Raw genomic sequence first — 26,450 nt, forward strand, 5'->3', positions numbered from 1 at the left:
GCATCGACGCATCTTTCCGCAGTCAGTCCCTCAGTCGCCTCCGGTGCGCTCAGCCAGCCGGATGACGGAGAGCGCGTTGGACCTGCAGCCCACTCACCGATGGGAGGAGAGATGGCAGGGAGAGGTGAGGCCAGCGGAAGTGTATGACGGGTTGTTAATGCCACGCGGAAGTGGAGGCTTTTTATTTTTTACCTCAAATGGGCGATCGCAGCTGGAATATACAAAGGCGGGTTACATGGACATTAAAACAGGGAATCAGTCCGTCAAAATCTAGAGATTAATCTCAGAATTTTTGTGAAAACAAATAGTAATTAAAATTCATTAGAAGTTGATATTAATCTAAAAAAAAATCTAGAAAAAACATAAAACGCTTAAGAACTTGAAAACTTTTCAAAAGTCGCAATGTAAAAAAAAATAATTGGAAATTTCTTAGTTTCATAAGTCAAAAATCTTCAAACTTTTCAAACTCAAGTTAAAAAAAACAACCTCAGAAATGTCTGAGTTTTAAATGTAAAAAAAAATAGATAAAGAAAAACTTTTGAAATTAATTTCAGAAAAGTTCTAAAAAAAATAACACTTGGAAATTTAAGAATTTGAAGTTATAATTGAAAAAAAAAACTCAAAATAAATTTTGATTAATCAGAAATTTTCTTAAACACCCTCAGAAATCTTGAGATTAATCTCGGATTGTTTGAGAAAAAGCAAACTTCATCGCTGAAAGAAAATAATTTTAACTGTAAATTTGCCATTATGAATAATTTTGAACTAAACATGTCAGAAAGTACAATACACATGTATATAAAATGACCTAAAAATCATAATTAAAATAGGTTTTATTCTAACAAAAACACAAAGTGTTACTTTAAAAGAACCAGTTAAAATAAAGAACAATCTTGAGTTTTCCATGTGGAAGTGCAGCTGGTGACACTGCAGACAAACCTTTTCATTTCCCCCTGACTGTGGCACTGTTTGCTCCTCATAGATCAGTTTTTATCCTCCTCAGACACACACATTGCGGAGATACGTTTTCACTGCGTCATCGCTGAAGACGAGCTGCAAAACACACACACCGCCGGAAGACGTCATGCATCCGTGTGTAGTTTTCCATGATGGGCTGCACAGATTTTTATCTGACTCTTCATTCATTCAGGTACAGCTAGTAAAGATCAGGTGGAAGTCACTAGTTTCAGAAAATAAAACACAAAATATCACAAATATCACTTTTGATTAATATGGCTTATAGATAGGGGGATTAATAGTAATTCTCCCCCCAAAAAAGAAATTCTGTCTCAGAAAATTAGAATATAGCATAATATTAATAGTATACAGATGTATATATATTAAACTGAGACTGTCATTTCTATGTCTTCAGTATTTGGTTGGGGCTCCTTTTGCATGAATTACTGCATCGATGTGACGTAGCCTGGACCCAGTACGTGCTGCCTTTATGGCAAGCCGTTCTAACATAAAATTAGCTTCACTAATTCCATTCAGATATTTAAATCGGTTTTTGACTAAACGTACAAATTGTGGCAGTTATGAATTTTCAGATGGAATAAAATCTGTTTTAATGGAAACTTAAATGTTTCTTCCCCTAAACGTTGGCTTTGCTACCCTGACATTCATTGTTCACAAAGAAGATGGCAATAAAAAAAAACAACAAAAAGAGTGAATATTTTATTGTCTTTCCAATGCAGCTCTGGCACAACACTTAGTTCTGAAAATCTGAAAATACAAGAGAAAATGTGATCACCTCATTCATCCAGAAAGGTAAAAACACCTGTAGAGCCGACCCAATGTTATCTTGACTTTACTTTGCTTTTTAAAAAACATTTTTCCCCTGGTAAACGTTGCTTCCTTTCAGTTACCAAAGGAAAACTAAACAACAATCAAATGAAAAGCACAATTTTGCTCTCAGATGCTTTAAATATTTTACAGCTGATATTTTGAATATCCCTTTCTCTGATCTAAACAGTATTTCCTCATTTTAGAAATGAAAATGGTGAATATATTGACTTACTGGCAGACAGTTTTATAAAGGTAACAGTTAAAGGCACTTCTTATATATTATGTAGCACTAACCACACAAAACACATTAAGCTACACTTTGGCTTTTGAGCAAATTAAAGCTTGCCACTCCTTAATTAGTTTCATTGTAGCAGCCAAAAATAAGATCTACAGTTCCTTTTTGTGTTGAACTCTTTGAATTAAATCCCTTAAATTCCCATCGTCTCATTTTTACGTTTTTGCAACAACAATAAAATCTCCATCATGAGACTGTTGAATAATTTCCAGGCGATGCAAAGTGAAAATATAAATATAAAGAGGCTAGCAGCATGTTGACCTAAATGTTTGAGAGAAATCTGCCACTATAAGGTCAGAGGTCACAGAGCAGAAGAGTCCAGAGCATCCTGCGTACACACAGCGGTAAACTCTGGGACGTAGCACCAACTAAATGCCTTCAGTATAAATCTTACGTAGAAAATAACAGCCTATCATCTTTATAACCTCACACTTTTCCTGCAACACCAACAAAAGAGATCTTCAGATTAAAAAGAAAAAAGAAAAAACAAACCCAACTCTGGTGAATATGAAAATAATTACATTTTGAAGGGACAATGCTTAAAAACAAAACAAAAAAACAAAACAAAAAACGCTATAATATAGAGATATTTACATAAATCTATCCAGTATATTTTCTGATTGATCAGCATAAATGAAAAAAAAAAAAAAATCTGGTACAATGTATAGTTCTCATGTGACATCACACTTCCGGGAACATTGTAGCTGACAGCCATCTTGGTAGGTAACGTATCTTTCATGACAGTTGCTATGACAACAACAAACAAGGCACAAGCTTAGAACTGGCTCTTACCTTGTTCCTTTCTAACTTATAAAAATATACGAACAATTTCTCGAGTACTCTGCTTTCTTTTTGTTGGTTCATCTATGCTTTGTGCTGGACTTGCCTACCAAGATGGCGGATCAGTGGTGCGGCTCACTTCCGGTTCAGACTTGTTGGAACTGCATCGACTCTGCTGGTGAGCGTAAAGTTATTCGCACTTTGAATAAACAAAAATAAATAATTGATGACGTGTTGATATTTAGTGTGTTTATCAAAACTGAACAAAACTGGATAAATAATTAGGACAAACCTAACAAAACTAAATGAACAACAAAAATAGTCAAATGAAAAAAAAACAAAACTGGTATATATTACTCTTTAGTTGTAATACTGATAGTAACGCTGGTTGATAAAAAGACCTTGTATTTCATCACAATCATGACTGACCTGCTAAAATATAAAAGATAAACTTTCATTTTTCCCCACATTAAAATAACACTGCAACCTCATCAGTCTAAAAAAACACAAAAACAAAGAAAACCAAAAGTTATTTAAGATATCAGTACAGCATTCTCAGTAGTTAAAAGTCTGACACTTGGTGAGTAGTTACTGAAGACTCGCCGGTCCGAGTCTCAGAGGTAACCAGGTGTCTGGTGATTCTCGTCGTCTTGGTGACCGTTGTGACAGTTCCCTCCTCTGTGGAAGAGACTTGGTGCTCTTCGGACATTTGCTGGCTGGCGAAGTCGAGTCCTGAGGTGTGGAGACAGAAGGACCCAGAGACGTCCACCTCCCCTCCCAGCTCGCCCCTGCGCTGGGCAAGAGGGGAGCCCTCCGGGGTTATCTGGAGGAAGCCTGGGGTCAGGAGACAGGGACAGATGCGAGAGGAAGCAAGGAAGAGTGCGGAGGATAAGTGAAGAAATCAGGACTGAAAGAAAACTTTGTCTTCAGTAAGAGAAAACAAATCAGGAAGAGAGATGTTAATGGTTCAGGAACATCCTGTAGATACTACAAATGATCATTACTGGTGGGTCTGCTCCTACCTGTGGCATGGGGCTTCAATGTGAACTTGGGGACCTTGAACCAGGAGGTAGATTCCTTTTCCTCTCCCTCTTTGCTTTTGCTCTCCACCTCGCTCCACATCTGAATCTTTGTTGATGTGAACTCTGGACCAAAACCCAGTGGAGACTCTGAACTGTCCCTGTCCAACATCTCCGTTCGGGCATGAGATGACACCACTTCCTTTAAGGCCATTTTGTCTGGAGTTTCAGCCCCTTGGAGGTCACCCTTTACTTCTGATGAAGAGTCCTTTCCCATTTTATCCCCTGATGCCATCTTGCTGTACAGACTAGTAAACTCCACCTTTGGAAGTTTGATTTTGCCCCCGAATGTCCCTTTATCATCCTTGTGATGAGTTTCAGCTTTTTCTCCATTGAGACTTGAACTGTCTGCCTTCGAAGTGACATCAGCAGACCCTGATTTGCCTGACGAAAATGAAACTTTGGGCATTTTAATCTTTGCTCCCTTTGACTTTTCCTCTTCCTCTGCGTCTCTTTCAGATTTATCTTTAGACTTCCCAAAGCTTGACTTCTTTTTGACTTTGGGCATCTTCACTTTGACATCTTCTGACTCAGCTTCAGCTGCTGTCTTCTTGTTTGGGGGGATAATGCTTGCAGATGCCTGCTCTGTTTCATTTGGATTCACCAAAACAAAAACCGCTTTCTTTACTTTGGGCATTTTAGGACCCTCATACCGAATTTCTGGTCCATGGATATCCATCCTTCCTTCAGGAGATGAGATGGAGGGTAATGGGACCCCAAATTTAGGGATCTTGACTTTCTTCTCCGTTTCTATTTTGTCATCATCTTCATCTTGTGATGTACCAATATCAAACTCTATATCAGGTATTCTAGGTACTTTGACTTCTTTACTGGAAGATGACGGGCCTCCATTGGTACCTGAGCCTGTTTTGAGACTAACGCTTGGTAATGTCACCTCTGGTGCTGTGATGTTAACTTGACATTTATCAGTTGCATGGCCATTGTTTTTGACATCAACATCCTCACTGTGCTTTACTTCTGCGGTTACATCTTCAACACCTTTCATTTTTGGCACTCCAATCTTGAATTTTTTACCCTTCTTTCCCTTCTTAACTTTGCTGTCGGCTCCTGATGTGTTTAGATCCAGGTCTGGTAATACAATTTTTTTCTTGTCCATCTTAACTTCCCCTTTTTGAAATCCTATGTCCAGTTCTACATCTTCTTTTGGACCTTCGATATCCATTGTTGGCATTTTCAGTTTTATACCTTTGCTCTCTCCCTCAATATTTAAATCGGCCTTCAGATCTGGAGTTACCACTTGTAACCCAGGCTCAGGTTTGGGTATTTTATCCTTTGGCATTGATATTTTTCCCTTCATAAGTTTGGCATCTGGACCTGTAACTTCCATCTTCATAGTAGGGACTTCACTACCTTTACCTTTAGGAAGGGAAATATCAACTTCAGGCATCTTTATATGGGGTAGTTTGATCTTTCCACCCTCTACCTCAGTTTTCCCACTAGGTCTGTCAGTACTTGTATTTGGCATCTTGGCTTGTCCTTCTCTCTTTATGTCCAACTCTGGAGCTTCCACAGAAGGTTTTACTTCGGGAAAAGATATATCAACTTTTGGCAACTTGAATTTTCCTCCTTCACTCTTAATGCCAGTGTTGAGGCCTGCAGTTTTATCTTTTGGCAAAGAAATGTCTCCAGAGGGTACTTCTGGTAGGCTTCCCTCTACTTTTAACTCTGTTCCTTCAAATTTGCCAGCATTACCTTTAGGTAAAGAGATGTCAACATTTGGCATTTTCAGGTGAGGCATTTTTATTTTGCCCTCTGTACCTCCTATCTCAATATCAGGACTCTCAATTCTTCCTTTGGGTAATGATATATCAACTGAAGGCATACTAAAGTGTGGCATCTTAAGCTTTCCACCTTCACCCTCAATCTCCACTTCTGGACCATCTTTTCCTTTGTTGACTGAGAAATCCATATTTGGCATTTTTACATGAGGCACTTTGAATTTTCCACCTAAATTTCCTGTAATGCCAGCATCTGGGTCAGCAGTTTTTCCTTTAGATGTGGATGTGTCAACTGACGGCAATTTTACATATGGCGTTTTGAATTTTGCTCCTCCACTGCCTTCAATATCTAAACCTTCAGCCTTTCCTTTGGGAAGGGTTATTTCAACAGATGGCATACCAATCTGGGGCATCTTAAAAGTTCCCTTTTCTCCTTTGAGCTCTACATCTGGACCTTCAATCTGTCCCTTGGGGAGAGAAACCTCAACATTTGGCATTTTATATTGAGGTAGTTTTAGTTTGTCTTCAGAAGTGCCCTCTATCTGAACATTTGGACCTTCAACTTTTCCTTTAGAAAGTGAAACATCAACAGAGGGCATGCTGATTTGTGGCATCTTGAATTTTCCCCCTTCTCCTTTGATTTCCACATCTGGACCTTCAATTTTTCCCTTGGGGAGAAAGATATCAACATGTGGCATCTTTATGTGAGGCATTTTTATTTTTCCTCTTTCTCCATCCGTTTCAGGTGCCTCATTCCCTTGGAGTTTACCCTTTGGAAGAGAGATGTCAACCCTGGGCATTTTAAACTTTTGCTCTGCAGTCCCCTCCATTTCAATTTCAGGGGCTTCCAATTCTGCTTTTGGCAGTGAAATATCAGCCTTTGGTAGAGTTATATCAACAGTGGGCATTTTGACGTAAGGCATTTTAAACTTCCCTCCATCACCCTCTATTTCAGTTTTAGGTATATTGAGATCTTTAGGTTTTCCTTTAGGAAGACTCATATCTAATGTTGGCATTGTTACTTGAGGCGTTTTGAATTTTCCGTCACCTCCTTTAAGTTCTATATCTGGTCCTTCAATCTCTTGGGATTTACCTTTTGGGAGAGACACATCAAGGTCTACTTTGGGTATAGAAACATCAATCTTAGGCATTTTGGGAATTTTAAGGTTTCCTTCGTAACCTTTAATATCTGCTTCTGAAACATTAACTTCTGTTTTAGGTAGAAGAACCTCCATCTCTGGTGTTTTAGCCTCTGGGAGTGACAGCTTAACGGAAGGCATCTTGACTTTGCCCTGGTCTTGAAGTTCACTACTTGGTTTACCTAAATCTTTTTCTTTGGAGCTAAATCCTGGGATTGAGAACTTTGGTAACTTGAGAGTGACATCAGGTGCATGAAAGCCACTCTTTCTATCCACTTTAGCTTCCCCTTTAGCAACAACCTCTCCTTCTGGAAGTTCAACCTTTGGAGATGACATTTTGAACTTTGGAAACTTTACTTTATGTTTTGCCTTGTCTGGGCTCTCAGTCCTGAAATCCAGGTGAGGAAGGTCAGCTTTTCCTTTTTTCAGGTTAACATCCACATCAGGACAAGACATTGAAACATCTGTATCTTTTTTAGAAATTCCAAATGAAGGCATTTTTATTTTTGGTTTCTTCATTTTGACTTTTCCATCCCCATCAAATTCCACTGATGGTGCCCTCATCTCTCCTTCGACATTTGGCGGATGGAGGGAAATATCTCCCTTGAGTCCAGATGCCTCCAAATCACCACTCTTTGACTTTACACCAAACCGGGGGAAAGTGAAACTAGGCACTTTGAGTGAGACATCAGGCAAATCAAAGCTGCCACCTGAGGAAGGTCTTCCTCCCTCTGCTTTCAAAAGTTCAACTTCAATATCATCACCTTTAGGTTTGTTAAGGCCAAAGTCTAGATCCACTTTTGGGGCTGAGATGTCAACTGTTGGTAGCTTGACTGAGGGAAGTTTCAATGATCCACCTGGACCTTCTACATCTTCAGTCTTAACCTTCAGTTGTGCTTGTTTGAGATCACCTTTCAGACCCGGCATCTCCAAATCTCCAGATGCATCAGGTCCACTGATGTCGACTTTAAGGCCTTTATCCTTTGACCCAGATGGAAGGCTTGGGTCCAGATCAAATTTGGGTATATTTATGTCAAGAGTTGGCATGTGGAACTTTCCACCTGTTCCTCCTTTTACATCTGGACCCTTGATATCAACATCAATTTCAGGACCTTTTATGTTGGCTTGCGGTTCCTTTGCTTTCATGTCAGGAAGATGCAAAGAAGGCATATGAAACTTGCCTCCTTTCTTAGTATCAGTGTCAATTTCTCCTTCAACCTTTGGTTTTGGAAGAGATAAATCAATGTCTGGCATCTCAATGTTTCCTGCCTTGATGTCTGGGCCTTTAATTTTAACATTCCCTTCAGGAAGGCTCACCTTCGGTAAAGACACATCAATTTTTGGCATTTTAAACTTACCCTTCTTACCCTCAAACTCATAGTCGCCTTCGACTTTTCCTTTGGGGAGTGAAATATCAACAGCTGGTAAGTTAATTTTCCCTCCTTCAACCTCTGGGCTTTTGAGGTTGACATCTACTTCTGGAGATTTGACTTTAGGAAACGATAAATCACCCTTGATTTTAGGCCCTTGAATATCAACATCTCCCTTTCCTTTGATTTTAGGAAGGGACAGATCAACCGAGGGAATGTGAAACTTGCTGCTTGTACCTGTGTTGACATTCATTTCTACATCTGTCTTTGCTTTTGGAAGTGAAATGTCAGCAGCTGGTACTTCAATTTCTCCTTTTCTGTCTGGCCCTCCAACACTGGCATCAGCCTTGGGGAGAGTAACCTTTGGTAAGGAGATATCAAATTTTGGTAATTTAAACGTCCCACCCTTCATCTCAGGGGGCTCAACATCAAGGTCAATATCAGTGTTTCCTTTGGGGAGGGAGACATCAACAGCAGGCATTTTGATTTTTCCTCCTTCAATTTCAGGACCATCTACATTTACATGAGGCCCCTTAACTTTTATTTTAGGAAGAGTAATGTCAATTGAAGGCATGTGAAACTTGCCTTCTTTGTTGGAAAGCATTCCAGTTTCAATTTCTCCTCCTGCTTTACCCCCTGGGAGTGATATGTCAACATCTGGCATATCAATATTTCCTCCCTTCATTTCAGGTCCTTTCATTTTCAGCTCACCTTCTGGAAGATTGACTTTGGGCAACGAGACATCAAATGTGGGCATTTTAAGTTTACTACCTTTAACTTTAGGTCCTTCAACATTTAAATCACCCTCAAATTGTCCACTTTGAAGTGATATTTCACCTTTGGGTTTGGATACTTCAATATCCATATCAACTCCTTTTGTTTTTATTTTAGGAAGAGAGATATCTATTGAGGGCAGTTGAAACTTGCCTTTTTTGTCACTTTGTCCCTGAATATCTATGTCTCCCTCAACTTTTCCTGTAGAAGTTGAGATATCAGTGGCTGGGATTTCAAGTTTTCCCTTAACATCAGGTCCTTTGACTTTAACAGCACCCTCTGGTAGACTAAATTTTGGAAGTGAAATATCAACTTTGGGCAGATTTACTTTTCCCCCTTTTAATTCCGGACCTCTAATGCTGAGGTCAGGATCAATATTTTCTTTTGGAAGTGAAATGTTAGCTTCAGGTATGTTGAGTTGTCCACCCTTAAATTCTGGACCTTCAACATTTATCTCAGTTCCTTTGGTTTTCATTTTAGGAAGAGAGATGTCAATGTTTGGCATGTGGAATTTGCCTCCCTTTCCAACATGTCCTTCAGTTGCAATGTCTCCTTTTACTTTTCCTTTGGGAAGTGATAAATCAATGTCTGGCAACTCAATTTTTCCTGTTTTGAACTCTGGGCCTTTTATCTTCAAATCACCCTCAGGGAGATTAACTTTTGGTAAAGACATGTCAATTTTTGGCATTTTAAGTTTACCCCCCTTCACCTCAGAGCCCTCAACCTCTATGCCACCTTCAAGTTTCCCTTTGGGGTATGAGATGTCTGGGGTTGATTGAACTACCTTTCCTACTTCAACCTCTGGGCCTCTAAGACTGATATCTACCTCTGGACACTTAACTTTAGGTAGAGACAAATCACCCTTGATGTCAGGTTTTTCAATCTCAATGTCAGCTCCCTTTGCTTTGAGCCTTGGAAGAGAGAAATCCACTGTGGGCATATGAAATTTGCCCCCTTTACCCCTTTCAACATTTATATCTACATCTGCTTTTGGTAGTGAAATGTCAGTGGTCGGCTTCTCAATTTTCCCTTTCATATCTGGTCCTTCTACATTGATGTCAACCTTTGGGGCAGTAATCTTTGGGAGAGAAACATCAAATTTTGGCATCTTAAATTTTCCTCCTTTCACTTCAATTCCTTCTGCCATGACATTGGCTTCTATTTCACCTTTAGGAAGTGAAACATCCACACTTGGTAGGTCAACCTTTCCTCCTTCAATGTCAGGGCCTTTGATGGCAATATCCATGTCTGGAGACTTGATTTTAGGGAGTGACATGTCACCCTTGATTTTAGGTCCTTGAATGTCAACATTGGCTTCCTTTCCTTTGATTGTAGGGAAAGAGATATCAACCGAGGGCAAGTGAAACTTGCTTTTACCACTGCCTACATCAACTTCTACATCTGTCTTTGGTTTGGGCAGTGAAATATCAGCAGATGGTACTTCCATTTCTCCTTTCATGTCTGGCCCTTCAACTCTGACATCAGTCTTTGGGAGAGTAACCTTTGGTAAGGAGATATCAAATTTTGGTAATTTAAACTTCCCACCCTTCATCTCAGGGCCCTCCATATCAAAGTCACCATCGACCTTTCCTTTGGGGAGGGAGACATTAACAGCAGGTATTTTGATTTTTCCTCCCTTTAGATCAGGGGCCTTGAGACTAGCATCTATATCAGGAGACTGTGTTTTGGGAAGTGAAATATCAAGAGATGGTAAATTTATCTTCCCACCTTCAATTTCAGGACCCTCAAAGTTGACCTCTGGTCCCTTAGCTTTTGGAAGTGAAATATCATCAGTTGTAATTTTTGTTTTTCCTTTAATCTCTGGACATTCAATGTTGGAATCAACCTTTGGGAGCGTAATCTTTGGTAAAGAAACGTCGAATTTTGGCATCTTGAACTTCCCTCCTTTTATGTCCACTCCTTCAGTGTTAACATCACCCTCTACTTTAAATGATGATGGTGAAACGTCAACATTCACATCCGGACCCTGAAGACCAACATTTAATTCAGGAGACTTCAGTTTAGGTGCAGAAACATCCACTGAAGGCAAATTTACCTTTCCGCCTTGAACTTCACCACTCAGCTCTGGTCCTTTACCTTTTATTTTAGGAAGAGAAATGTCAACTGAGGGCATTTGGAACTTGCTTCCTTTACCAGCATGTCCTCCGGCTTCAATTTCCCCTTTTGCTTTTCCTTTAGGGATTGATATATCAAGGTCTGGCATGTCAAGCTTCTCTCCCTTGATATTTGGGTCTTTTATTCTGATATCACCCTCTGGAAGACTTACTTTGGGAAAGGAGACATCAAATTTTGGCATTTTTAACTTTCCACCTCTTATCTCTGAACTTTCAACATCAAAGTCTCCACCAGTTTTTCCTTTGGGAAATGAGATGTCCACAGTTGGCAAGTTAAATCCTCCTTTTACATCAGGGCCTTTGAGGCTCAGATCACACTCCACTTTGCCCTTTGGTAGTGTGATGTCGCCTTTTAGGTTTGGACCTTCGAGATCAATGTCAGCTCCTTTTGCTTTTAATTTAGGGAGAGAAACATCAAGAGAAGGCAGCTGAAATTTGGCCTCTTTGTCCATTTGACCATCAATGTCAACTTCTCCTTTTACTTTGGGTAGAGAAATGTCAACATGGCCCTCTGTAAGGTTTGTCTTTGGAAGGGAAATATCAAATTTGGGTATTTTGAATTTTCCTCCTTTTACTTCAGTATTTTCGATATTGAGGTCGATATCAACTTTTCCTTTTGGAAGAGAAAGGTCAATGTCAGGCATGTTGATGTCTCCTTGTTTAAGTTCAGGCCCTTCTACGTTGACCTCTGGTCCTTTAGCTTTTATCTTTGGTAGAGAAAAATCAACAGAGGGTATGTGAAACTTCCCGCCTTTCCAGCCATGCCCATCAGTTTCTATATCTGATTTTCCTTTAGGCAGCGAAATATCAATGTCTGGCATCTCAATCTTCTTGCCCTTGAAGTCAGGACCCTTTACTTTGACTTCACCTTCAGGAAAGTTTACCTTTGGCATTGAAATGTCAAATGTTGGCATTTTTGTCTTTCCTCCTTTTATTTCAGCGTCTTTAACATCAATCTCAAAGTCGGCTTTTGGTTTTGGAAGTGAAATGTCAACATCTGGACCCTGGAGGCCGACATCTACCTCTGGAGATTTTATTTTAGGTGCTGAAATATCCATTGATGGCACGTCAAATGTTTTTCCTTCACCTTTAAGCCCTTTAATGTCAATACCAGCTTCTCTGGATTTTATCTTTGGAAGGTTAATGTTTAACGAAGGTATGTCAAATTTGGCTCCTTTTGCTCCATGACTGTCAAGATCTCCTTCTATTGTTCCTTCAGGAGATGAAATGTCAACAGCTGGCATTTCAATCTTTCCTTTAATGTCTGGTCCTTGCACTTTGATGTCACCTTCTGGTACGTCCAATTTTGGAGCTGAAACTTTAAATTTGGGCATTTTGAGTTTTCCTGCTTTTCCCTCCGGTCCTTTAATATTTACGCCAAATTTGCCTTTTCCTTTAGGAAGTTTAGCATCACCAGAAAGTATTTCAAAGTTTCCATCTACTCCAGAGTGGATCTCAATATCAATGTTTCCATGTTTTTTCCCTCTAGGCAATGAGAGATCAATTCTGGGCATTTCGAATTTGTCAGCTTTGACTTTTGGACCTTGAAAGTGTTCTGGAATTTTAACACTGGGTAAGTCAATGTCTACAGATGGCACATTGAATCCAGTCATTTTACCTTCACCATCAAAATCAACGTCAGCTTCCAGTGTTCCTTGTGGTAGGGAGATGTCGATAGTTGGTGCTTTTACTTCTCCACTTATAATTTCTGGCCCTTCGATGTTGATTTCACCTCGCTTTGATTTTATTTTAGGTAGGGAAACGTCAACTGAGGGTAAATGAAAATGCCCTCCTTTAGTTTTAGTTCCTATGTCCACATCTAATTGTCCTTTTGGAAGTGAGATGTCAGCAGACTGTCCTCCGATTTCAATGTTCTCCTCAGGCATCTTCACTTTTGGAAGGGACACATCAAGCAAAGGCATCTTTAAGTTCCCTCCTTTTCCTTCAACAGTTATCTTCCCCTCTACTTTTTCTTTTGGAAGAGAAATATCTTTTGTAGGCAAATTCATTTTCCCTTCTTTGATCCCGGTTCCTTTTAAATTGACAGTAGCTGTAGGTGATTTGATATTAAATTCATGACCTTCAATGTCGATGTCAGTTCCCCCCTCAGGTGGTTTTATTGTAGGGAGAGAGATGTCAAGAGATGGCATGTTGAATTTTGCTCCTCCTTTGACTGCAGGTTCTTTAACATCTAGTTCTCTGTCTTCAGTTTTCCCCTTAGGCAATGAGATGTCAAACGTTGGCTTCTTAAATTTGGCGCCACCTTTTCCCTCCAGATCCACACTGCCTTGTTCCCTTGATGTCGGAAGCGAAAGGTCGATCTTTGGAAGTTCGGGAGCTTCTAGTTTCACATCTCCTTCAGGAAGTTTCATCTTTGGGAGAGAAATGTTTACAGAAGGCATGTTGAATTTGCCTCCTTCGACTTTTCCTTCAATATCGAGCTCAGCCTTGGGTTTAGGTAGAGAAACATCTGCTGATGGCAGCGTAGTTTTCTCTCCTTTAATGTCAACCTCAGCCCCAGCTGTTGCCATTTTTGGGAGTCTGATGTTGACAGAAGGCATTTTGAACTTTCCTCCTTTTGTGTCTGGACTTCCTATTTCAACATCGCCCTCTGCCTTTCCTCTTGGCACAGAGATATTTACAGAAGGCACAGGAATTTCACATTCAACCTCGAGCTTAGGGGTTTTTACGAGACCTTCTGGTTTAAGTTTTGGCAGAGACACGTCGATCGAAGGCATTTTGAATTTGTCCCCCTCAATGTCTCCCTTTATTTCTCCTTTAGCCAATGGAATACCAGGCATTTCAAATTTGCCACCTTTCACTTTTTGGCCTTCAGTGCCAACTTCCACTTTGCCTGCCTTCAGTTTAGGCAGCGAGACATCAACAGATGGCAGCTGAAATTGTCCCTTTCCTTCACCGTCAACTGCTCCTGCGTTGCTTTTTGGAAGAGTTAAATCAACTTTGGGCAACTTGAATCCCACTTCCATGTCTCCTTCTGCGTCTGATGAATTCATTTTAGGAAGAGTTACGTCAAAATCAGGCAGCTTAAACTTTCCGTCACCACCAACGTAATAGTCCATGTCCACATTCGCACCGTCCGATTTCATCGTTGGAAAAGAGACGTCAACAGAAGGTGGGTTGAACTTTCCTCTGCCTCCTGGGCCTTTAATATTGACACCAGGAGCTTCCATCTTTGGTAAGGAGATGTCAACCTTTGGCAGAGAGATTTTGGGCCCTTTCACAGTTCCCTCCACTTCATCGGGAATTCTCTGAGCTGAATCAAACTCCAGACCAGCATCGGGTACAGAGATGTTGATAGAAGGCATGTTGATCTCTGACTTCCCTGCTCCTTCAAGCCCTTGGACTGAATAACTTGTGTCAGACTTTCCCTTTGGCAAAGAAATATCTAGTGAGGGTATTTGAACTGAGGCAGCTTTTCCTGATACGTCTCCTTTAATTTTTGGTTTGGTGACCACGTTAGGAACACTAAATTCTCCATCACCTCTAATTTCAGCTGTTGGGGTTTTGATGTCAGGTACTTTCACTCCCTCCGCTTTCACCTTGATTTCACCGTCAATCTCATCCGAGTGGCGTGAGAGTCTGATTTTGGGTAGTTTCAACTTTGGTATTCTGAGTTTTGCATCTTCCTTGCCGACATCAGCTTCTCCTTTGACGTCTACTTTAGGAGCCTTGATCTCCGCATTTCCCTTCACGCTGGGCAGAGACGCCTCGGCTTTTCCTGAGGGCAGGGCAAACTCCACATCTGGGGGGCTGAACCTTGAGCCTCTCTTCTCAACGTCTTTGTCTTTTTTTCCAGACAAACCGACCTCCACCGACGGCGGCTGGATGTTTATCTCTGGAGGCCTGAGCTCCACGCTTCCCGAGGAAGAACCCGACTTTGCGTGTTTCGTCTTGGGAAATACGATCCCAAACTTGTGTCCCTTTCCTTTGGCTTTCACTTTAGCTCCAGGTATTTCAGATGGAGGGATGCTCTCTTGTTCTTCAAGTTCCAGTTTTCCTCCCACACCACTGCGTCCCTTCGCTTTCATATGGGGGAACCTGAAAACACACCCACAGTCCGAACTGTAAGCAGAAACCTGGATGTGAATTTAACATCCAACCAGAACAGTATTTGTCGGAGCTAAACTAACCTGATCCTCGATTTTGCCTTTCCAACGCTCCCTGTTCCTCTGACCTCTACGTCACTCTTCCTCTGGTTTAACTTGGGAAGTGAAAACTCCACGTCAACCTCAGCTGGTGGGGGCGTTCCCTCGATCACCAGCTCCTCCTTGCGCTTCTCTTTCAGCCTCTTCAGACCAAAACGACCCCCTCTTTTTTTCTGGATCTTAAATGGTTTCATGCCTTTCACACTCTGGAACAGAAAAGCAAATGTTCTGAATGTGGTTTTCCAGTGGATAAACGCAGTTTGAAGAAGTTTGGAACAGTTTTGTTGCTGAACCTCTTTGTAACTTAAAAGATATTTTTGTTGGATTGTTTTGGAACGATATTGCAGTTATAGTGGAATTATTCCTGTTGAATGTGACGTGTAGCCAATCAGAACGCGAGGAGATGTAAACATGCAGGGGAATCCAAAAGAACTGGAACGGTACAAGTAAAAGTTAGTATCAGTAGAGGGAGAACATTTAGTTGTTTCTCTCCAAGTTCAGTTTGAAAACAGAACAATTAGGTCAACCAGTTCCTCCTCTAAAATGCAAGTCTGTTTAAGAAAACATCTGGTTACCATTTTAGCCATCTTGGCCTTGGGACCTTTGACCTCCAGGCTGGGAACTCTTGGCCGGACGCTGACGTCAGCTTTAGGAACGGTCCTCTTGACCTGGAAGCTGACCTTATATGGCTCTGCGCACTGAAGGATCTTCAGCGCGTCCTCATAGCGCACATTGTCAAAGTAGACCTTCGCACTCAGCAGCTGATCACCTTCAGAGGAGATTATCAATCAATCAGTACATCAGAAAATACCAAAATCAGGGGGCATAACTGTAAAGGTTTTACCATAAATTACTCTTCTACACTGTAAAAACACAAAATATTACCAAGTATTTTAATATTGTTTCGAGTGAAAATCTCTTAGTACACTTTAAATTGAACAAAACTAACTTACAAGTAACTTTTTAGTCAGATATGGAAGCTCAAAAATGTCAAAATCAGAATTTCCAGAATTTTTTTTGAAAGGACATTTTCAACATTTGAAATTCAGAAATTTCCAATTATGTGGAAAATTTATATCTCTAACAAATTTCTGAGATTACTCTCAAAACATTTGGAAAAGCTTTTTGGCAGAAATGTACTACTATTTTTTTCTACAATGGCCCGAAAATGACAGATTTAGCATGTTTGCTGTTTAAAAAGAATAAAAAAGACACCTAGTTTTCCTGTTTGGTAAGATTTAATTTCTGATACGAATCAATGTTTCACTTATCAACTGTGTGATAATGTTTGAATGTTGCATGTGGATTTTATTTCCTGTACTAAAACACAAGAGTCATTGTTATTTATGCTAGAGATCGGATTAGTTACGTGCATTAATGATGTGAATTTATGTTAAATACACGAGATTTTTCTGTTACTGTCTGGACTGAAGTTAACCACCACCTTTATTTCCTCTTTTCTTAGAATAAACACAGTAAACCTGAACGTGTCTGTCGTGAATCAACCTACTGGACCTGAGACGAATACAGAAGGGTTACAAACGGGCTTTGCAGTCCGGATCCCTTTATATATGAGAAAAGGTTGAACACAGACGATTCTTTGACCCTGTGCCTTATAATCCGCTGCTCCCTGTAGTCCGGGGAATACGGTACCTTGCTGCAGACTCAGGTGTTTAGCAGCCGGAGAGTCTTTGAGGACGTCTTTGACAAAGATCCCGTGCTGTCCTCCACCCGTCACGCTGTAGCCGCTGGCTCCGGCCTCCGCCTCCGTCTCCACCACGATCTCCACAGCCTTGGAGATTTCCTCCACACTCTGACAGACACAAGGAAACAAATCCTCACATCCAGAGACACTGCAGATGTTTTTCTGGGGGTTTGGTGTCGCAGGACTGCCACCAGGCTGAGCATCGTTTTTTTTTTATATTTGCGTTTTTTTAAAGACTTTATTGCTGGTGGTTTTGTTTTGTTAAGGCCTTCCAATAACACATTTACAATTACTTGGTCATATTTTAAAAATTTCTGCCGACTTTAAACATTTTTAACTCCAGACCACAGACGGCCGCTGGATGACTGGTGTAGGTTTCTGTGGGAAACCCCGTGTTGACAGAATTTACTTCATGAAAACCCGTTTATGAATCAAAATGTGGGATTAATGCTGCCCTGCTTACCGTCTGTTCTTCTGCAGACTCTGAGTCCATCTCGGGTTTGGCCAGTTTGCAGGTCGACTCTTGTAAATGACTTCTTTTCTGACTCAAAACCTGCTTCAGCTCTGCATGTAGTTTCTCCTTCTGCACCTGCAGACAGAAAAAAACAATCACTCTTTCTGATCGACTCAACACAGCATTTATCTGAGGCGATCAATAATGTGACAGTATTGGCTATAAAAGCAGCAACTGGTAGATTTCCTCATAGGAAAACTGGCACAAATTTTAGAAAACCTCCCCCCCCAAAAAACCTGAAGTTTTCAGAAAGTCTGTTCCAGATTTGTGGTGCATAGAAGCTGAATGCTGCTTCTCCATGTTTGGTTCTGGTTGTAGAGCTGAACCAGAACCAGAAGACCTGAGAGGTCTGGAGGGTTGATACAACACCAGCAGATCGTTCAGTGATTTATAAACAACAACAGCATTTTAAAGTCCATTCTCTCAGCGGAAGGATTGTAGAACCAGGTGATGTTCTCCATCTTCCTGGTTTTAGTCAGAACGCCAGCAGCAGCGTTCTGGATCTGATTCATTATTTTAGGCAGACCTGCTGCAGTAATCAATGCGACTAAAGATGAACGGATGGATGAGTTTCTCTAGATCTTGCTGAGACATTCGTCCTCTAATCCTGGGAATGTTCTTCAGGTGCCAGAAGGCCGACTTTGTAACCATCTTTATGTGGCTCTGAAGGTTCAGACCCAGATTTCAGGCTGATCTCTAGTTTCCTGATGTAATAACTGAAGCAGACTAATTTTCAGGTACTCTACTCACATCTGCCTGGGCTTAGGAGCTTTGAATCTGTTCATTCATTCATTCATAAGATCATTTCTAAACACAAATATGTGTTTATTGTCCTGTAACGTGTCTCACCACTCTCTCTGGGCTCTCCTGGTCGTCCGCGGTGCCGCTGTGGTGAGGGTTGTGTTGCGAAGCCGAGGGTGATCTGGATGAGGGGGGAGACCGCCTCTTGTCTTTCACCTGTATGCAGAAATCAATCAATCAACTAATCAATCAATCAATCAATCAATCAATCAATCAACTAATCAAGTTTATTTGTATAGCAAATTTCAGCAACACGGTCATTCAAAGTGCTTCACATTATGAAAAAAACATCAAATAACAAATCAGCGCCATCGTAAAAATGATCAATAAATATCAAATTGGTGAATTTTTTATTTATTATTAATTAAAGGAAACTCCAACCGGAGGAACTCAGTGTTTCAGCAGTTCTGCAGTTTTCTGTAAGTTTACTCCAGATTTGTGGCACATATATTCTTCCATAGAGCTGGATGATGCTTTTCCATACTTGGTTCTGGGAATGCAGAGCAAACCAGAACCAGAAACAGAACCAGAAACAGAAAAGTCTCCCATCTTTGGACACTCAAACATTCTTGGTGCAAATGAAATGAAAATCCAACCACAGTGTCTGACCTGTAGAGATGCTAAAATCAATAAAACATCAACCCGTTGATTAAATGCAGAGTTCTGACTATAAAACCATAAACTCCTGGTCTGGTCCCACTGGGTTTGCCGCCTTTTGGCTGAGCTGGACTCGCATCGCTTCAGCTCTTCCTCCCGCTCTGGAGGAAGCGTGTCATGACCCCGTCTGTCGTAACTCCTTCCACTTTTTGTTTGATGAACTCTTGCACGGTAAATCCTGTGAAAACACTGCATCCCGACTCTTTGCTGGTGTGACCGGTACTGCGGCAGCGCGTTTCCGGTCCTAAAATAGTTACAATTATTCCTGCATGAGACGCAGAGTTCAGCCCAGTTTCATCCACTTTGATTTTCTTTCTTGTTCTGTAACTGCTAATCTGTTGAAGCCACTCTTTAACATGCAAAAGAAAAAACATTCACATGAAAAGCTAACCTTGTGTGTGTTCACCTAATTCAAACAATGGCTACATTTTCTGCACCAACATTGGAACAAAATCTCAATAACTGGATGATGAGAATGAGATAATTAGATGCTAACTAGCTAATCTGCTAATGTGCTAATTTTCCATTTAGCTATGCAGCTTTTTTGCTAACTTGAAAACGTTTAGCACATCGACCTTCCCTTTAAAAATCACTCGAGTAGATGTAAGTAGAGTCGGGTAGTTACTATAACTTTTGAAAAAATGTACTTTTAAGAGTACTTTTACTATGCTGTACTTTAAGTAATAATACTATGAGGTATTTCTACTTTTGAGTAAAATTTCTGGATTTTCTGCCCTGAATGAAAAGCAAACATGTTTTAACCAAAAATTCACCAAACACAGACACAAACCTGCAGTTTCTGTTAGTTTCATCAGTTTTTTAGATAAAATAAAATGATTAGGAAACATTTCATTTTGCCTGATTTTGTTACTTATATGAATTATTGTCACTTTTATCCTTAAAAATAGTAAAATTTACATTTATCTTTATATTTAATCTGTCTGATGATGTAATTTTTAAATGCTAAATCACTGATAATTTGATCAGTTGCTCAGTACTTGAGTATTAATTTTATTTTTACGTGAGTAAAAAGATGATCTGATCCACTTTAGCTTCAAACATTTCCAAAGCAGATCCAAACTAAACTCTACCAGTTTGTCCTGGATTGTTTCTACAACAGCTTCACACCAGCACCAGAGTTTCTGATGCTAAATGTCTCCAAAACATGTTAATATAAACATTGAGTCAATGTGTTTGTTTACTCACGGCTTGATTTCTGGTCTGGCTGTAAACATGGCTGTCCTCTTGGTCAATTTCAGAGTCTGAAACACAAAATAAAACATCAGAAAAACTCCAGAGGAGTAAATAATCATGACCTAAAAAGCTGTGTAGCAGTAATTAGCTCCCAGCAGAACGTTGAAGACTGTGGCATTCATGTCAGGCTTAGCATGTGAAGCTAAAGGATCTGATTTAGCAGCAAGGCCAGCAGCTTGAAGCTTCTGGCGGTCTTTACATTCTTTCCGTAGCGTTGATCATTCCTCTGAGTCGGCTACATGAGCCTGGGCCGTTTGCATAACTCCTCCAACACGCTAACGCAGCTCACATAAAGTCTGGCTGATAAGGAACGAAGCAAACCACCAATGGAGGGCGGCGGCCTGATCATAAAAATGATAATTTGGACATGTGGGCAAACAATAAGGTGTGATAAACGAAGCCACTCCTGATAAAAATTGCAAAATATCCAATCGGAGTAAATTTTGTCTCACCAGTAAGATAAAATGCTTCCTGAGTCCAAGTCTTTTACTTAAAGCAGTGAAGAGCCTGATTTCATTTCCATGTCTGCGTATTAGAACATTACTTAACTTTAATGCAATTCATTGCCTTTTCTTTTATTTCTTGCAAAGCGGAACCTTTGTATCAAGTCGTTTCTAGTACAGCGGTAAATCAGACGGACAAGCTACTTCCACTGACAGCGATAAGCAACCAAGCCGCTCGGCTCTAAAAAAACGTTCTGCCTGGACGACGGAAAAGACTGATGTTGTGCTCAAATTGTGCTAAAAGAAGTTAGCCTATTATAATAGCATATCAATGCTAAACATGTAGCAACAGCACAGATGCTAACGCTAATGTTAGCGTCCACAGTCCAGTTTCATTTCCACCTGAAAGCTAAATTAGTATAACAAAACTTTGCCCCAATTTGATGGTAAATAACCCAAATAACAGAATAATAAATATGTTTGTTGACAAGCTCACATGTTTATTTATTCAATAATTTAGCAGTAAAAATGTTTTTGAATTGAAAATATTGCATGAGAATGCATGAAAAATATATGGACAATTTAGCTCTGAAAAGCAAAACATTCAAAAGGTAGAGTGTTTTTTTCTGATCCTTAAACAAGATTATTATAATAAAATGTGGTTTAATATAAATATTAGAAAGGTATGAAGAGGTTTAGCTAAGGTCTGAAATTTTTAACTTTAGAAATTAACAAATTTTTTGAGAAAATATCTGATATTAATCCATACATTTTTATGCAAATTTGCAACTTTTGGAGCTCAGACATTTCCATGTTTTTTCTAGAAAATGTCAGATTAATTTAAGAATTTCCGAGTTTTTTGCACGAAATTTACTCCTTTTTTAATGAACAATGGCACTAATACACCATCATAGTTTGGTCATAGTTCAGTAACTACGCTACTAAAAAAATCTCACAATTTCATAGTTTTGTCACAAATATCTGAATTTTATAACTCATAAATTGCCCTATTTTTCCTAGAAAATGTCTGAGATTCATCTCAAGATTTCTGAGTTTTTTGGAGAAAATTTTCTCCTCTTCTTTCGTATCTACTTTGGCTCTGATATGCTGTGGCATCGATGTCATTCTTCAGAGTCCTGTCTTCTTCATGTGATCTCTTTTTTAACTGCCTTAGCTCTGCTATGTGTGTGTGTGTGTGTGTGGGTGTGTGATTGCGTGTGTGAAAACTGATCTGTGTGTGTAAATTTGTGCGTATATTCCAGCCTGGTGTGCCAGCGTGGGTTCCCGTTTGTGCTGGAGATATCAGGAGTCCAACACCAACGCATCACATTTACTGCAGCCGTCGCTGCTGCAGTCACAGAAAAACAGTAAATTTATCTTAAAGAATGAAGCAAAGGAGCAAAAAATTGAAAGTTTTTATGTAGAAGCAATAAAGTTCAGATGGGAGATTTATGGATGTTTGCTGCTGATTTGCAGGCGGGACGGACAGCAGCAGGTGGAGGCGGCGGCGCCCCCTGGGTGGAGCTGAGGAACGGCGGAGCGGCACAGGACGAGGCGATGATCTGAAATGCTTCGCATCTCAATCTTATTATAGATCCGACTCACATCTGCAGGCCTGAACACGCCCAGAGAATGCCAGAGAGAGCTTTGACCTCCGACCTCCTGCATACTGCATGCAGGTGCAGCGGCCATGATGGTTCTTTTTCTGATAACTTAGGCTAATCTAAGAGCCACATTCAACATTCCCATTGAAGAAAAGGTGATTTAATAAAGATTTTTTGACAGATTATTTGAAAATAGTCTCTAATCAGCAGGAACTGCAGATATTTTCCACCTAAAGTCGCTGCAGTCGTTAGAGCAGGTTTCACTCAACGTTTTCCTGATCGTTTCTCTGTATCTGAAGATATTTACACGTCCAAATAACTCAGGTTACATTTCAGTTCGGCATGTTTGATTCTCTGTTTCTACACTGATGGAGAAAATTTGTTACAAAGATTTATTGCTGCCTCTGTTAAGAAGCTTATATTAGGATGATGTGTCAGGACCAATACAGATATATAATATAAAATAAAATAAAAAATAAATAAAAATAAAGTTTTCTAGAAGTAAAATGTGGATTTTGTTTTTTTTATTGTCCCAGCTAAAGTTTTGAGATTAATCTCAGAAATTTTTTGAAGAAAAAAAAAAAAAGGGCTAATTTATTATTTTCATTACATTTTCCAGAAAAATTTCAGGATTTTTTCTTGAAAAGTTTTTTCCAGAAAAGTATTAGAATTTGCTACCAAAAAATCTGATAATTTTTACTGATCTGAGACTTTTTAGCTGGTGAATAATGAGTAGGAAATAATTTAACTTTAATTCTGTTAAAAATCGGCTAAAATGGTTTTAAATATAAACACAGATCTTCTCCATCTTTCCTTCCTCACAGAAAACAGAAGAAAAACATTTGGAAAATAATCAGCCTTGTTGTATTTGAGAAGTTACTGCGACTATTTCTGCAGACACGTTTTCTTAAACTGAAATTCACATTTTAGAGTAAAAAAGGAAAAAGTGTAAAACCTTGTAATGATTCACGCCTGAGGCTGCGACGGGTTGCTGAAGCCCGGCTGCTTGTGAAGTTCTGAACCTGAAGATGAGGAGAGTCGGAGCCGCAGTTTGTCTAACAGCAGCAGGATGAACGCGTCTGCAGCAGCTTTTATTAGAAAACAGTTTAAAAAGCCCTGAAGCGACTCGGCTACAGTTATTCCTCATGAAGCCTAAAAGAAGAAACATTTCTGTCTGTGTCAGCCTCCGTCTTTCCCTCTGGGAGATTTAAATGTTTAAATGAAGGTTGTTGTTGTTGCCACCAAATAAATGACATGGACTTTGTTTATACAGCTGTGATTTAATGTTTTCAGTTTGAATCTCTTAATGATAGTTTCCTGTTTTACTTTGGTAAGTCATTCTGCTCTGTTCACTTCCTGTTTGTATGTCAACATGCAGACAGGCCTGGTGAGAGAAGATTATTATGCATAATTATGATGCACATAATAATATTGGGCATCATAATTTTGGAAAATAAAATAAAATAAAAAAAAATCTGAAAGAAAAAAGTTTGAAAAGTCAAAGATTTGATAGACAAAACTGAATTTTTGAGCTTAACTTCAGACATTTTGTAATAAATAAATAAATAAATAAATACAAAATGTTAACATCTTTGACTTTTGAAATTAGGAAAATCTCCAAAAGTTGAAAGGTCTTAAAATTTGAAAACTTTCCAAACATCAAACATTTTTGACTTTTGAAACTAATTATTTATTTATTTATTTTTTACAAAAGTAAATATTTTCTACCGTTGAAACTTAGAAAAGTTTCAAACGTAAAAGTTGAAAAGTCCCAAAAGTTGAAACTAGAAAATTTTCCAAAAGTCAAAAAGTTTTGACTTTTGAAACTTCAACAATTTCCAGTTTTTTTTTAATTTTTTTTTATTTCTGAGATTAAATTAAAAAAATTTGGGTTTGTTTTTCTTTCTACCTACAATGGCCCTATGGCATCATCTGTTTGCACAGTCGCTCCTAAATTCACCCTTTCACTTCATGCAGCCACCTTCTCTGTTTGCCCCGAGAAGAGGTCAAGCCAGAGGTCAAGACAGAGGTCAAGCCTGAGGTCAAACCTGAGGTCAAGCCAGAGGTCAAGCCTGAGGTCAAACCAGAGGTCAAGACAGAGGTCAAGCCTGAGGTCAAACCAGAGGTCAAACCTGAGGTCAAGCCAGAGGTCAAGCCTGAGGTCAAACCAGAGGTCAAGCCAGAGGTCAAGCCAGAGGTCAAGCCTGAGGTCACATGGAGGAAGATCCTGACCCGTCTCTGAGTTTCTCCGGGTCTGTGGATCCATCAGACGTTGCCGTTGGCTCAGCTCTGCCTGAGCTGGAGCATCAGCTGTCGGCCCAAAGACAACAAGCTGAGCTTTAAACGGTTGATAATAACGCCTCCTCCGGCACATGACAGACAGCTGAGGACGTGTTTGGGATTTATTTGTAGAGCGAGGTATTATCAGCAGAAACCAGATAGCAGACACACAAATATTTTCTCCTCTGCCGCGTGCGCAGGAGTTCACACTCAGGAAATACCGCTGAACTTTCTCACAATTGGTGGCAGTCTGGGCAGATAACACCAAAAGTTTTTTTTTTTGGATGTAATTTTAGGACAATCACACGTCTGGAGGAGGGGAAGCTGTTTCTATTCCGGGCGCTACGCTGACTGTAAACACATCTGACGGCTGAAAGCAGCTCTCCATGTTCACTTCTCAGAGGAATAATCTATCCAGCAACGTTATCTTTCACACTCCTAAACTCAAAGGATAAGCTGAAGTTTGTGTCTCTTTAAAATTAGAGAAGACTTGTTTTAAGTGAATAATTCCTTAATATTGATGAAAAAGTTTTAGTTCTAGTGACGGATTATTTCACTTTTGGGAAAAATGTTATAAGTGAAAAAAGTCTAACAGTGGAACCAGTACTTTTTCATTTATATTAATTAACTATTTATTTAAAACAAGCTCCTATCTTGCATTGTTACCTAGCAACCCCAGCCAAGCCAACCCGTTGCCTAGCAACCCAGTTCTAGTTCCACTGGCAGATTATTTCACTTAAAACATGGAAAAAATGTTTTGTTAAGTGAAATAATCTGCCAGTGGATTTAGTAGTTTTTCATTGATATTAGGAAATTATTGACTGAAAACAAACTCTAATGTTGCTGAAAAGATATTTGTAAGTTAATTTTGTATTATTTCAACTAAGATATTTACATAGAAACTAGACAAAAATACTTGGTAAGATTTTACGTTTTTGCAGTGCAGGACTTTCTGTAGGACCTCACTGGCTGCTAAGAAGCAATTTAAAATGTTTCATTAAGGTGAATAAATGTTCAGTAACAATAAGTTGGCTGAATGAATGCTAAAACAAGCCATGATGCTAATCATCAGCTCCATCCAAGATGGCCGCCCTCTGGGCCGTCGGAGCAGAGCGTTTCGGGAAGCCTCCCACCTCTTTAGATAAGAGCAACCTCCGAGCAGCGCAATTTCCAGATCTGTCAGAGATAGATCACAGGGTGTTCCCCCTAATTTTAAACATCAGATGGGAAAAAAACCAAGGCACACCCGCAGGCGTCTGCCTCTGGACAGGAAATGCCTCCATGTAAACAGGAAACAGCGTTACATTTTACCGATCCACATCTCGCAAACAGCTTCTGTTGTTTGACGGGATCAGATGCAGGAACAGAAGATAGAAAACTTGTTGGAAATGAAACTGTGGAGTAATTTCAACATAATCCTGAAGGTGTGATGTGGGCTGGATTTGTTGGTTTAGGTTTTACTTCCTTGTCTGAGGGAAGTTCACGCTCCAACGTACGTCAGGCGGCGTTTCCTCATGAAGCAAATTCATGACACCACTTGACCCGCAAGTCCTGGTCCAAGCCCAACCGCTGCCCACCGCCCAAAGTCTGTCGCCAGGAAACTGATGATGACCATCATCATCCATCATCTCATTTCTGAAAGGATTTCCCTTCTATACCTGCTGCTCTGCAGCATCAATGCATATTTTAACCAATGCAAAACAGCAACAGCTGATTTGCATGTAGAGCATTACAAAATATTCATTTCACATTTTGTCACAATATAAACCACAAACTTTAAAGTGTTTTATTTTAATATTGTCTGTTTTCTAGAAAACACTATACAATGTTAAGACTTTAGAAACTCAGAAATCGCCTCATTTTTCTTCAACCTTTCTGAGATGAATCTCAAAATTTCAGAGTTTTTTGGCAGAAATCTACCTTTTCT

General features: G+C 39.8%; 1 protein-coding gene and 1 long non-coding RNA gene across 3 annotated transcripts in view; one reads left to right on the top strand and one right to left on the bottom strand.

Moving 5' to 3' along the window:
• On the top strand, positions 1 to 22,247 carry LOC148155731 (uncharacterized). Its single transcript, XR_015765039.1, has 3 exons — positions 1 to 124; positions 21,902 to 22,006; positions 22,116 to 22,247. It is a non-coding gene; the product is annotated as an uncharacterized LOC148155731 (long non-coding RNA).
• prx (periaxin) overlaps positions 1,665 to 26,450 on the bottom strand; it is a 26,834-nt gene continuing 2,048 nt past the window's right edge. Inside the window, exons 2-9 of one of the 2 annotated variants that reach the window (XM_014993182.2) lie at positions 20,149 to 20,204; positions 18,334 to 18,441; positions 17,434 to 17,559; positions 16,919 to 17,078; positions 15,841 to 16,034; positions 15,251 to 15,471; positions 3,886 to 15,158; positions 1,665 to 3,697 (exon numbers count right to left, since the gene is read on the bottom strand). In XM_014993182.2, the coding sequence (XP_014848668.2) occupies positions 3,426 to 3,697; positions 3,886 to 15,158; positions 15,251 to 15,471; positions 15,841 to 16,034; positions 16,919 to 17,078; positions 17,434 to 17,463 (12,150 nt within the window). In that variant the 5' untranslated portion in view covers positions 17,464 to 17,559; positions 18,334 to 18,441; positions 20,149 to 20,204 and the 3' untranslated portion in view covers positions 1,665 to 3,425. Of the gene's footprint in view, positions 3,788 to 3,885; positions 15,159 to 15,250; positions 15,472 to 15,840; positions 16,035 to 16,918; positions 17,079 to 17,433; positions 17,560 to 18,333; positions 18,442 to 20,148; positions 20,205 to 26,450 lie in introns of both variants that reach the window. The other variant, XM_088011626.1, reaches the window with a different exon arrangement.

The sequence above is a fragment of the Poecilia mexicana genome, unplaced genomic scaffold, assembly GCF_051168715.1.
Source record: "Poecilia mexicana isolate PSO_F unplaced genomic scaffold, ASM5116871v1 scaffold_13, whole genome shotgun sequence".
Taxonomy (NCBI): Eukaryota; Metazoa; Chordata; class Actinopteri; order Cyprinodontiformes; family Poeciliidae; genus Poecilia; species Poecilia mexicana.